General features: G+C 40.8%; 1 protein-coding gene across 2 annotated transcripts in view; it reads right to left on the reverse strand.

The window, feature by feature from the left end:
• The window catches only part of gsap (gamma-secretase activating protein), a 61792-nt gene that overhangs the window by 42526 nt on the left and 5019 nt on the right, over positions 1–14247 (reverse strand). For both annotated transcript variants that reach the window (XR_013490437.1, XM_033614685.2), the window contains exons 8-18: positions 14028–14077; positions 13558–13683; positions 11819–11875; positions 11685–11731; positions 11421–11506; positions 10421–10498; positions 10222–10308; positions 9920–10012; positions 9574–9742; positions 9063–9153; positions 3991–4060 (exon numbers count right to left, since the gene is read on the reverse strand). Coding sequence is in view for 1 of the 2 variants with exons in the window: in XM_033614685.2 (XP_033470576.1) it covers positions 3991–4060; positions 9063–9153; positions 9574–9742; positions 9920–10012; positions 10222–10308; positions 10421–10498; positions 11421–11506; positions 11685–11731; positions 11819–11875; positions 13558–13683; positions 14028–14077 (954 nt within the window). In the remaining variant the exon portion in view is untranslated. The remainder of the gene's footprint in view (positions 1–3990; positions 4061–9062; positions 9154–9573; positions 9743–9919; positions 10013–10221; positions 10309–10420; positions 10499–11420; positions 11507–11684; positions 11732–11818; positions 11876–13557; positions 13684–14027; positions 14078–14247) is intronic.

Consider the following 14247-nt stretch of genomic DNA (forward strand, 5'->3'; position numbering starts at 1 on the left):
TTAGAAGATTATCTAGGTGGATTACTGCCTTTGATGGCTTGTGTCTCTGTGGTAAACTAGCATTAAAGGCCAGTAACACCCGCCTGGGTGTGGTGATCTTGGTGTGTGTTTTTTAAATACTAGTAAAACAAGTCTCTTTAGCTTTGGCTGCTGCAGCAGCACCTGTGACTGGCAGGCAAATCCCTTTCTTGTTATCAGGAGAGATTCTTAACAGAACACACAAACAAAAAGTTGTCACATTTATATATTATTTGGGGTGTAAATCAGGATGCAATATCATATCAATTGTTTGGACAGCAATACAATATTTGTTGACATCACAAAATCTGCCATAATATGATTTTGATTCAATTTAGGGGCCTGCGATCAATATAAGATGATATCAGTAAATATCCTCATTGCTTTATTTGGCTGTTTGCTATTGTTGTCTGCCTGGTGCTCAGCCGCTAGCACTGTTTTAAGAGTTAAGGGAGGAGATATGCTTGGACAGAAATGGTGACACTGACATGCCTTGGGAGTTTCAAAATAAAGGTGTATCTTACAGTTCTTTACAGTAATCAGTCCTTTTTTGTCTCCCTAAATGTTACTCCTGCGTTTATGTACTTTCTAGTTAGAATATAGCAATTGCAGCTAAATACAACCTTTGAAGGCGCATGGATGTACCGATTGATTTTACAATATAGAGAGAAATCAATATTTTCCTCAGTGTACAGTACTGGTCCTGTGTGTTGTGTTTGGTCGATATATTCATATACACTAACAATATCTCTGAAAAAATCAAACCCAGACTGCATCATGAGAACAGTCGAAATGGTTAAAGTATTCTAGATTAAACACAACAGTGTGTAACTGGTTCAAACAGACTCACTTCATATGAATCATGTGTGTACCATATGGTGACAAAATTGGGTTTTTATGAATTATTGTATAGTTCTGAATGAAGTGTTTCATTTTGAAACAGATCTGAAGTGTTCTGCTACTTGTCTGTGTGGTTGTGTGAATTGTGTGCAGTGTTTTGATCAGATGAACCCTGCTTAAGCAATTGCAAAAAAAACCTGTAAAGAATGATATGTATGGACATATCAACTTTGCATCAATAGTAGATATTGGATCATTGCTCCTTGAATCGATATATCACCCCTCAATATTATCCTGACATCATGTGAGATCATGTGATGTGTTGAGTAGCTACAAAAGAACACAAGGTATGTTGCTGAGTTTATTTTCTAATGTAGGTTGAGAATGAAGTCAGACGGTGAAAGACAGTGATATCATGTACTGACATTGAGTGACGGACCTGTCAGCTAGGTGTCATTCTCTTCTGCAAATTCTGATTTAATACTTTTTCGCTATGTCTGGTGGTTGTATTTCTCATATCAATGATACCTTTGGCAACAGAAACAATCCCGTTTTGTTCTGGTTACATGTTCAACACACAGTTGCTGAAGACAAAAATTTAGCTTTGACTGGTTGTTAGTTGTTACAGACACAGACGGTGCAACAGGTACCAGAGCTCCGCAAAGACATTTTAGAAAATGCAAAGTTAACATTAAGTATTTGTTGAAAAATAAATCAGTATTTGCTAAACTGAAGGCAAATTACTTTAGAAAAGAACCAGCGTTGGCGGTTAGCCACTGAGAATAGCCACTGGGACCAGAGTTGGGTATAACGCGTTAGTTTGCTGTTTGAGTAATCAAATACTTAAGTACATTTTCAAACAAGACATCAGTTACTTCCGTTACTTTTAGAACGCTGGTCCTTCAGCTCCGAAACAGCAACGGCTGTTGTTTGGTTCTAATAACGGAGATAACGTTAAACCTATCAGTCTGAAAGAAGCCATGGAGCTTGTGGCTCGCTACATGCTCGGAGAAATGCTGCCGTTGTCTACGGTGGAGTCTAAATAGGTGGAGTAGGACTCCCTGACAGACATATTTCAGACTCAGGACTTGCATTATGCCTGGTACACGCTACATGCTGGTACTCACCAATTATCCCCGGTCGTCTTTCATGACGTGTGTGATGTCATCAGGTTATTCTTGTTCTATTTTTATTACTTTTACTATTATTTGAGTCACTGTGTCTGTTCATGTGCCAGCTGACATGTTGTTGTAGTCACCTAAAAGCGTCAGCAAATGGCAGGAGCTACATTTGAAGTGCCATACGTAAACTGTCAAGCTACTGTATCGTCCACAGGAAGTTCTGACAAATTAATTTGAAACAAGTGTTGAGTTTGAAATGACGGTGCGATATGTTAACTTTATAAAGACAACGGAGTGGATAAAAAGTAAATATACTGTATAAACACACAGAGGGATTAATAAATAACGGACCGTCTATAATGTAGTTTGTTTCAAATGAAGCTGGGAGCCTCTGCAGTTGTGGTAAGTAAAAGCCCCGCCGCTATTTGTTAATGTTATTACTTTATGTCCAACTGTGAGGATGTACCATTGTTTGCTAGCTTGATGCTAATGACAGTAACGTTAACTCAGCGGGTTGACAAAGTGCCCCTGCTGTTTCACACCATCATTTCCCCCTTTTACTCTGTGTGGTAACATCCCTAGAGGAAATATTAAAAACGCTGGGGTGTTGTTGTCATACAGTTGTCTACGGCAGCAGATCGTTCTGTGTTTCTACTGGTCAAAGTGACGGCTGTGATGGGAAAACTGGATCTCAGTGAAGGGCAAGTGGTCCATAACTTTAATTATGGAGACAAAAAAATGTAGGCTTAGCGCCGTGTGGTCCATTGCCCAATAGGAAATGTAGAATACTCAAAAGTACTTTAAAAGTGCTTGAGTTATAACGTTGGAAGTACTTTTAAAGTAATTGAGTTACTTTACTCAGGGAGTAACGTAGTAAAGTAACTCGTTACTTTTTTAAAAAGTAACACAGTAATGTACTTTGAATACTTTTAAAGTAACCCTTACCCAACACTGACTGGGACTAACCACAGACAGTCTATGGGACTAACTAGCTTACTGCTACTTCTGCTATCTCACTGGAAGTTGCGCACATAATCATTTCTAGAGTAGTGCCCTCAGGAATAAGGTGAATTATGATTATTCTAAAGTGATTTGAGAAAGTACAACCTACTTCCATTACTACAATCAACATCTACATGTGTTCCAACTCCTGACTGAGAGGATAGGAATGTTATAATATCATACAGGGCTAAAATGATGAACTGTGGATTTTGTTATGATTCAGCAGGCATACTTGCAGCAATTTCTGTATTGTGTTTGTGAACAATATAAATGATTATATTATCCAGTGACTGAGGAAGAGGGCCCACAAACAAGGCTCTTCCATCAGTTGACCTGTCCCACCCCCGGTCGCACCACAATCACTATGATATATTAGTGAGCACAGGGTACTAATGTTTTATTTATTAGGTCAACATGACTGTTTTCATATACTGCACAGTATTAATATGAGCTCTCTGTATCTTAGAGCGAGTTAAAGTAGTTACAGCAGCTTCAATAATATGCAAATGTATGCGGCAAGGTGCTCCAACATCTAATGTGATAATCTATTCTCTGGGTGATGACTGTTTTGGTAAATGTGAAATTAATATCAGGTACCGTTCTATTTACTTCAGATGGACATTGTGGGACATTCAAATAGGTTGCAGTGTGTCTCCTAGGACTACACCATATTTTTTTTAAAAACATTCTGTTCAAGCTTCAAGTCTCCAAGGGCTCTAACTCAGACTCTCCAGACCTGCGTTGGACGTCTGGCACAAGTCTGCGAGAGAAGAGATTTTAAGAGCCAAACAGAGCAGATGAATGTTGATGCAAGAATTCAGTTTTGTGTAGATAAGATGTAAGCAGTCTAGCAGCCACAGGCAGAAGGAGACATAAAAAGGCAAGAGACCGGCTGGACTCTAAAGGGAAGAAGAAGAAGAAGAAGAAGAAGAAGAAAAAGAAGAAGAAGAAGAAGAAGAAGAAGTGATACTCTGGTGACTTGCGTCCCCATGCTTCAGCTGCCACTGACCTAGAATGAACTCCTGGATCTGATCAAAGGATTCGAAGGCGTTCACGTTGTCACACAGCCATTCGATGATCTAGAGGCAGGACAGAAGCACACAGGGGACAGGTGTCAATGTGGTGGGAGTGCAACAAGACAGCAGTAAAACATGAGGCGTTTTCATTTTTTCCAAGAAACCCCCTTTTTGTTGTGTCTGCACCTTAAGAACAAGAAACTACTGTAGTTCTTCAAACGCCATTTTGAAGGACTTTTTTAGCTCCCATTTTAGAGTAGGTTCTCTCCGAGCACAAAAGGAACCTTGAGTGAGGTAAGCGACCAATGATTGGTTGAACACAGCCAATGCAGGACTGGCATTTAAAAACCTGTTAGTCATGTAAACAACAGACCAAACAACAGCTTGTAACAAAGAAATGGAAGAAAACTGACAAATAGATCGTCAGTGAAGTCCAGACTTTACTGAGCATACAAGCAACAGTGGAAATACAACACAATCTCAACCCGTCAAAGCAAAAGTGACTATACCAACTGCTGGCCGGCTTATGTCACTACAGCATTTTATTGCAAGTGTGAACTTACACAGAAAAAAAGCCTCTGAAGGTATTTTGTTCTCGAGGGAGTTCCCCCGTGGGCAGTTCCTCTCAGGGAGTCCCCACAACTGTCTGGGGTCATCTTTCAATATAGAGTGAAAGCTTGGGGAAACAGCTTGTCTGGCTCAGTCCAAGGCAGGTTACAAAGATCCACCTCCCAGCACCTCTAAAGCTCATTCATTTAAACATCACATCTCATTTGATAAATCATCACGGAAACTGAAACATAAAAACAAGTTGCAGTAATGTGCTTGATGATTTCTTGGCTAAACACAATGACTTCCTGAAGTCTCACTGGTTGACTGGCGTCCTCATGGTTACATTACGACTGTACAGATGAGGAGCTAGTAGGTGGATTTTTAGCCCTTTTCCATACACATGTGCTGCTGGCTTGGCTTGACTTGGTTTGATTCGGCGCATTTCCCAATGTGGCACTCTCTTCAACACTATTTACTAGACCGTCATGCAATGGTTGTTGGTAGCCATCGACTTATTACGATTTTGCTTGACACCTAATGCTTATTGCTTGAAAAACAAGCACAAGATGACAAAATGGATCGAGAAGACAAAGACGCTGAATCATCCCTGAATGATGACAAAGCCCATGTTACATAAACACAACCCTCTTGGAGGCATTCGAGCGTGCTTGGACCTGACTCTAGAGATGGTCCATGTCAGGTGCGACTTGCCGCAACAGAGCACAACTTGGCGCGTTTAAACTGGTAATGGAAATACAAATCAAAGCAGCATGGTCTGACTCAAGACGACCAAAAGTGCCAATGGAAAAGCACTACTAGCTACCTTTGGACAGAGCCAGGCTAGCTGCTTCCAGACTTTCAGACTAACCTAATCGTCTCCTACCTAAAGCGTCATATTAGGCATACAAATAGGGGTGGTATCGTCTAAATCGCGGCAAGAGGGTGAAGACGTATTGCTACGTAAGTATGTGGAAATATGCCTTTAAAACCAACCTCTCTGTTTCACTCGTTCAGGTGTTTAGGGGGCAGCAATAGCTTAGTCCGCAGAGGCTTCGCTTGGGGACTGGATTGTGGACGGATTGCTACACGGGAGAGTTCACCTCCTGGGAACTGCTGCCTTAAAGCAAGGCACCAAACCCCCGACAGAAAGGATTATTCATTCATTCATTAATTTTCCGTAACCGCTTATCCTGTTAGGGGTCGCTAGGGTGCTGGAGCCTATCCCAGCTGACACTGGGCGAGAGGCGGGGTACAACCTGGACAGGTCGCCAGACTATCGCAGGGCTGACACATAGAGACAGACAACCATTCATGCTCACATTCACATGTCCAAAAACATGCAGGTTAATTGGTGACTCTAAATTGCCCATAGGTGTGAATGTGAATGTGAGAAAGTATTAGTAATGTGTATCATTATCATGTATCAACATGGCTCTAGGGATGGCAAAGACAGTCGCTTGGTCCACTGCTTTGGTGCAGAGTAGACTGAAATAACAAAAATTAGATGGAATATTGCCTTAATATTGGGTCTTTGGAGATCCCCTGACTTTTCATTAATGCCACCAGCAGGACATTAACTAAGATGGTGAATATAGTAACCATACAAACATTGGCATGGTTATTATTGTCAGTGAGAGCAGGCTGGTGTTAACCACTACTATGGCTGTAGAGTCTTTATCAAACAGTAGGCATCTTGTTTGGTGATAAAAACAGGTCTAGTCACTGATGAGGATTTTCGAGATGATGGGTATACTGATGTTTGCATTACAGAAACATGAAATATTAATGATGTCCTCAAAGATAGTCCCTGCAAATCTCACAGCCGCAGCACAGCAGAGCGAAAACTCATTTTCTGTTGCCCATTTCTCTGCTATTTGAACAAAGATCTCTTTTCCAAAGTCAGTGCGAGTCCAGAGACAGACAACACCGCATAATTGTGTGAAGAGAAAGAAGAAGAAGAAAAAGGTTCAAGTAGAAAAACTTAATTTGCACAGCATTCTTTTGAGGTTACAAACTGCAGTCAACAAACAAAAAAAAAGGTATCAAGCAATCGCCTTCATTAAAGCCGCAACGTTTTGCGCTGCTGGCCCCATTAACAGAGTCCACCAAGAGTACAAAAGTTATGTGTGGTGTCCAATTTCCCAGTGCTAGCTGCACTAATGAAGCTGGTGACTCATTTAACCTCTAAAGAAAGAATTTATTACAATCTATCAGAACAACTGGAACATCTTAATTTCGGTGTACTTCTAATAGAGTCTGAGTCATCGTCAGCTCCGTGCCCAAACAAAATATCTGCCCCTTTCTTTCTCTCTTTGTTTGACTCTGTTTGATCTCTGTCCACTTGTCTTGTCTCCTCTCCTGTTTTATTACAGCATCCTGTCGTCTGCCCTCCAGATTCTCACTTCCAACTCAAGGTTGACACCTACTGAATTCACACAGAAGTGCAGTGAAGCTGCCATCTCTACCTTTATCTATTAATTTTTACTTCCTCCGTTCCCTTTCTTTGAAGGAATGCATCAAACAGTGACATTAACATCCATAATCTTTGTCAGGTTTCCCTCTTCTCTGCTTCTTTGTTGTTCCCTTACATCTGCATTCAGTCCCTCCCTTCACGTAGTGATAATATTGAGCTTGAGACTAATTAAACAGTGATAAGAACTGACGTTTTCAATGATTTTATGTTCAACAAATAAAGGATGCCATTTAGTTGTATGGAAATGCAATTTTGGATGACAGTGTTTGCTCTGTGGGGGCTTCAGATGATGTGTTACATCTTTCATTTGGCCAGATTGTATATATATTTTGTTGTACGTATTCATGGCTCAGTCCAAACCTAGAGGGGTCTGAGGTCATGTTCTCCCTGGGAAATTTTCCCCATTTACAACAGCTATATGCGCTATTCTCGAGCAATTTGAGAGAACAGATCACCTACAAATCTGTACATCATTTGGGGAAAACATGACAAATGCCAAGGAGAAAAATCCTCCTGTGGTGCCTACATCCTATTTCTGTATCTAGTTGTTCTACATCTGTCTTCATTATCCTGAAACCAGAGCACAACAAATGTTAAGGATGACTTATTTTCACTCCTGCCACCTAATAAGAGGCAAAAACTGTCTGATGTTATTATTTTTTAGTTGCATAACATAGGTAGGATGGCAATTTGGTGTTAATAGCATCAATGATCTTGTGCTCTCACATAGCCAGACCTATTTCCCCACGCTGTGTCAGCGCTAAAGCCCTAGAAGCAAACATTATTATTCTGCTACAGGGGGAAGAATGCTCTGGCTTATTTGTATTTCTTTAAACCTGGCACAATTGTCTTAGGCAGCGCTAAGCCCAGGATGCAGCAACAGTGCCCTTGCAAAATACTTTCTTGTTTTGGTGGAATATTTGTATGTGGCGAGGCGAGCACTGTCATTAAAAAGGCTGCTACGCCTCAAAAAACAATAACAGACATATGTCGACTGTCTTTTTTATCAGTAAAAATTCAATCCTATGAACATTACTTGATAATCAGTGCCCTAAAGCTGACTATTCTTAAGCTCTTGAAGAGCTCACTGAACCTTTTAAAGCCACATACCATTTGCTGGCTGTATGGGACTCTTGCAGAACATTACGACAATATCTTGGAAGCTTGTGTTAAGAGGATCAGATTGGTATGTTGGTGAATATAGTGTCACTGGATACATGCCACTGCCAGGGCAAAAAGATGTGGCAAATCAACTCCGACTGGCCATGACAGAAAACAGATCAACATGGGGCATTAAAGTCCTGAGAGACAGAGTCTGAGTTTTTCCGAGGCACGTTCAGGAGTTGTTGTATTTATTGCAGATCTTTACAACAATTCATTGAAATAACAAAGCAGACATGCCCGATTGCACGATCCAAATCTTCTTCAAAACTTGCCATTTTCAGCAGGTAAGTTGTTTGCTCAGAGGTTGTTGTTGTTTGCTATAGCGAAGGGGAATACCGGTCTAAATAGCTGGCCGATGGCAGATTTATCGCCATATTCTATAGCCAGTGAGTCACACCACTGATCTTGAAATCTTTTTCTTTATATTATGGTGGAGTAGAGTTCACAGAATAAATGTTTAGCTGATGAATCTGCTACATTTGAATCAAGGGCCATAATAATCTGGGCTGCTTTAACTGCAAATCAAGGATCTTCAACAATGCTGAGTTAATGTGGTCTTCAATACTCTGAATTGAATATGAAACCAACAGAAGAACGTTTCCTCAATTATATTAGATTTCTTTAGGGAATAGCATAGTAGGATAAACGACATCGGAATATATTATCCTGTGAAAGTTGAAGGTTTTTTAAAAGCCTAAAGGATTTGGGGATTTTGAGAAAACATTCAGGGCTGGAGCCCCAGAAGCTACCTTCCGACTCTGCCTCTGTTTGGGGAAAAAAGTTTACTTTGCTCTAACTTTAACACAAAAACTCAGTAAATTTGCTTTAGATGTCAATACTTTGTCCTCCCAACTTCTTCCCTGCCTTCATTTGTACCTTCAGCTCCAGGTTTGGGTCGTTTCCCATGTAAACCAGCAGGTAGTGGAGGGCGGCCAGGCGCTGAGGGTCAGTCTTACTGCTGGAACACCTTGGATGGAGGTGACATAGGGCAAATTTACTTTTATACGACATAAGCATATGCAAACACAAGAGACACAAAGGCAGACAGCAAACAGTCAGGTGATGTATATGCTCTTTAAAGGTGGAATGAATAAGTGAATGAATGGATTGAACAAAATCGAGTAAGGGGGCCACTGATGCATCTTTATTGAGCCGGATGGTTGAATCCAATCTGCTGGCAACGACTCAACTTAAAGCTGTTCTTACATTTATTGCAAAGAGACTCTGCAGGTGCACGCAAAAATAACTTCTCAAAAAATAGCTTTCTACCTGTCTGCTCCCTGCCTGCACATATATTCCCCTCTGCTCTCAAGTGCCTCCTCTTCGTATATAAATAATAACCCCAATATACATTAATCTTTCATTTTCACAAAAAGATATGAATCACCTAGAGGGAGTGTCTGATCGCAGAATCCGCAGCAGGAAGGCAGGGCTGAGCTCAGCGGTGTGGATCCTCCCACTGGCCAGGTCTAAAAAACTACCACTGGACTCTTGTTCTGCATGCAACACCGTGATGTTAGCCGACTGACACTGCAGGCCCAAGTCTGCGTCGAGACCTTTAAGTTGTTGAGAAAAACAGACAGAGAATAAGACACTTTCTACATACAAATACCAATGAAACATTTGTCTGTATTTAAATATCAGGAAAAAATGTGGCTGAGAAAGGATGTTAAGAAACTGCTCCACAGCCATCACTCAGCTTGGACATGATTTGCACCAAAAACTTGTCTTACCTGAGAGAAAGAGGGAGTGACAGAGCATCTCCTCCTGCCTAGTGTTGATACAATGGAGGAAACAGTCCTGCAGATACACCAGGATGTGATAACCTACATATAAAAATAACACAGCATCACTACTATGTCGAGTTGACATGCTGCATGAGGACACATTTGTATTTGTGAGTCTGTGTTGCTGTCTTGAATGCAAGAGTAAGGAATGCGTGTCGACCTTACAAACTCACACACTTGCGTTGAATTTATATGGATTCTGAGGTGTGTGTGTATGACTTGTTTTACATTTCTGTGTGTGCAGTGACCTAGAGGGATGAAGAGTGGATGCAGCTGTGCAGGGTTTTGTGGCGACTGGTCGCTGTCCAGCGACACTCTGTGCATCTTGCTGCAGTCTGCAGGAAGTGAGGAAAGCCATATTTGTCACCATGTGTTACAGATAAAAACAGGAAAAAAAGACAGTAATAGAAATGAGGTATAATAGATCCTTTGGCATACAGTACACACCTTTGTGGACCAAAAGCACAGTGTACATCAGTTCCTGTTTGTCTTTAAGAGGCTGGCTGTAGCACACACACATGCTTCCTGAAAACAAACGACAGGGACAGTGCAGTTATGGATCGCACAGCAGGCACCGTCGATAAAATATAACGCACATCCATAATGACATTCATGATAATCAAAAAGAAATGAAATCAGTTGTGACAGTAAATCAATTCACATATGAATACCTTACATTGAAGATATAATATGCAGGACTTTCCTGATAAACAATGTACAAATAATCCCTCTCACTCTTCACTTATGGCCCACTACAAGAGCAAGGTGGTGTATTTTTATGCAGAGACTCTGCCCTCTCTTTTCTGTGCTTGGGTTGTTTATGGGCATGTACTCCCACAGCGTCAGGTGAGGTAGCGACCAGGTGCCAGACTGTAAACAGCAGGCATACAAGCGACACAACACCAAAAAACACATATGCAAAACGAGAGCAAATCTGCGGTCGGATTTTACTTTCACTTTAGCTAAAAACCTGCATAGTATACCTTTTAATAAACTTTTTAAAGGTATATCCATTGGTGAGAGGACAGGAGTAAGGGTGAATGATTGATTCCAAAATCAAAGATTCAATCAACACTTTAATGAGTGAATCAGATAATAACTCCCTCCCTTGTTGGGGATTTGACTTTTAATCTTTGAACACTCTAACTCCACCACACAATCTTACTTTTGCAAACAAATATGAACCTGATATCATTGATCAGCACCTCATTTTGAAGTGTAACTCTCCCAGAAATGTTTTGATCATCGTGCCATCACTATGACTGTGAATTATGCACTGCAGATTCTAACACAGCCTCGTACATGTGACAGGGACTTACTTTCTTGTTTCCACAAAGAGGAATGCAAAACACACACACAGGTAAACAGAATTAGTCACGAAAGTGGAACTTCAGTTTGTGTGCGAGCACATTATTCATGGAAGGAGTCTGATGTGCGGATGTGTTACCTATGCTGTTTGTGAACACTTCCATCCTAATGAGCTCCTTGTCTGGTCTCTCCATGTGATAATGGTCAAAACCCAGATTTACAAACCTGTTGGACACACACAAAGTAAATACAATAATACTTGAAGGTGCCTTGCACAGCACAGGAAGTGTGCAGGAATTCATTTTAGTGTTTCTAATTGCAGGTAAATGTCAATAATATAGAATTAAGCTCCTGCTGAGAAAAGATATCTATATTTTTACTGCGCTATTAGTTGTTGTCTTACTTGACTGTGCGGAAAAGATTGGCAGGCAACTTTAACGGAAGCTCCAACTGTGGGATGATAATAATGTGCAGCAAAGTGTGTTATTATCAGAGGCAAGCAGAAGTGAAAATATACTATGGTAAAACACAACTCACCACAATTTCGCAGTTATGGTTGACGTAAAACTGAACGCATCGCAGCAGGAACTTTTCCTGTGAAATGACATCATAAAGATTTTGTGTTATTTAATGTTCTTTGTTCTGTGCTGTCCATAGTAGGGGTGTAAGAAAATATCGATACACTCGAGTATCTCAGTGTTATGTTTTGTGAGATTGTATTGCTTTACAACAACACTGTATCGATTTTTCATTCATTCATTCATATACAGGGTGATAAAAATGCTAAAGTGCAGATGTATAGTTAAAAGCATTTACACTCAGTTAAAACAAGATCAGAAATAAGGCTCTTAAACAGCTGTAATGGTGTCAGAGTGTCCAAGTTTAAGGTCTTTTGTAGATGAGTCCATGTCTAAGGTGCATTGTAAGAGAATGTAGTGTAATGTACTGATTTACTGAAGACATATACTGTACCTTTTAGTTGACTTTTAAAAGATACGTGTTGAAGCAGTGTACTCTGTGCATTGACAAATTACACACTGGTTTATTATTTCATGTATTCACTCCTATGACACACACACTCACTGAGCATTTAAGCATTGTGGTGGAGAAGTACCTAGGCATCATTTCTAAAAATAGCATGAGGATGTGCTCAGAAACACTGGTGGAAAATTAGGGGAATTACAGCTTGTCCTGAGAATGACCCTAGTAAGAGGAGGCAGTCTTAGATTGTCTAGGAAAAACATTACTCAGCAGAAATATGACACCATTATGGTGGTAGGATGAAAGGAGAAAAAGTGACTCAGCAGAGGTGGGATATCGTTACGATCAGAGCCAAGTGGGAAGGATTAAGAAAGAGATGACTCAGCAGAAAATCTTTACAATAAAAACAAGTGCGCAAACAAAGAAATTTCAGTCTTGCTCTGGAGCTTGACTCATTGGGTTGTGATGTGTTTGTTGCCTGCGAGCACATTAAACTCAGTTGCATCTGATTCTACGTGTCTCCAATGATTTTTTTTTGACCTCTGAGTATTTGAGTTTTTGATATCTAATGGAAGACAAAGAAAGTCCGTTTGAGAGGAAAAGAGCGAGGTCGCGAGCTAACTGGCCCAGCTCCCGACCATTTGAATTATTTTGCTTCTACAAGAATGACATGCTTCCTAGTTCTGTTCTGATAAAGGGAAAGTGAAGCAACAACCTATTATGTAAGCAAGAAACATGATTATGTGAGGACAGAGTTAAGAGTGATGTCTGAATTTTATTCCCAGGTTTGGTTCAGGGTGAAAAAAGAACATGCAGGTAAGATCGCAGGTGTTGGTGCAGGTGATAAATACAATAAATAAAATGGGAATAATAAAAATCTAATATCAAGTTTGAACATTTTAATCCTCTATTGTGTCGGCTCTGTCTTCTGCGCCTTCTGTGCTTAGGATATGCGGTGTCAGGGTTGAGCCATAGATCTTGTGTCGACAAGTCTAGGAACTAATTGGTCGTATGTACAGGTGGTGGGGTGGGTCCAATATTGCTCGCTGTGGCCTGAAAATCAGACCCATCCAAGACTCTGGTTTTACCTCTGATCACTAAATAGCAGTGTTGTAATCTATCTTCAGTCATTCGACTCTTCCACTCCGCTACCGTTAACACAAAGAAGTAGGAGTCCCAAAAGGTTCCCTACTAGCATTGACAGTTTTCCTAAAATTGGATTTTAAAGTCCACAGCCATCTTTTTTGGATTGATGTAACCCATTGCAACGTCCTCACAAATACAGTCATACATGCCTGTATGTGTGTTGCACTGTGAGTGAGATAGTAGATTCTTTGTGTGTGTCTGTCCCACTGGACCCAGCAGAAGTCCTCCACTATTCTCTCTGCGGTTTTGGACAAACGCTCTGGATTCGCCATCACCTGTTTCACACAAACACATTGATATTCAGCTTCGTAGACACACTGAATTCCTGCTGTAAAGCTCCCCGGGAGGGCACAAGACACAGTATAGTTTATGGCTCGAGCGGCTGAGACCATATATTCTTTGCAGCGGGTTATGTAAATACATTCCAACCTTTTTTCTTATCAATTATGAGATATGTGCAGAATTTATACCTTTAAAAAACGGCACAGAACCAACCAGCCAGAAAAATCCTCAACGCAATTTATAGTTAAGCTGAGGCCGCTAACCACAGACACTTCCTTCAAAAAGAAAAACGAGCTGGCCTAAGTGAGCAATGTGGTGAATGTAGAGTCCGACTCACCACTCGGTAACCCTCCTGTTTCGTCAGCACAACGTGGTAAAGATCCACATCTGAAATGCACAGAAGGATATGCATAACCACAGCTTGATCCAGCGTGATGTTTCTCCTGCTGTTTTCTTCCTCTCCAAATGTGAAAACCCAGATTATGCCTCTCTAAATTTGATGATCTGTTTTGTTACAGATTAAACACGGCCCACACAGACAGACGAGCACAAGAGCA

Source organism: Epinephelus lanceolatus, chromosome 23 (genome assembly GCF_041903045.1).
Source record: "Epinephelus lanceolatus isolate andai-2023 chromosome 23, ASM4190304v1, whole genome shotgun sequence".
NCBI classification, from domain to species: Eukaryota; Metazoa; Chordata; class Actinopteri; order Perciformes; family Serranidae; genus Epinephelus; species Epinephelus lanceolatus.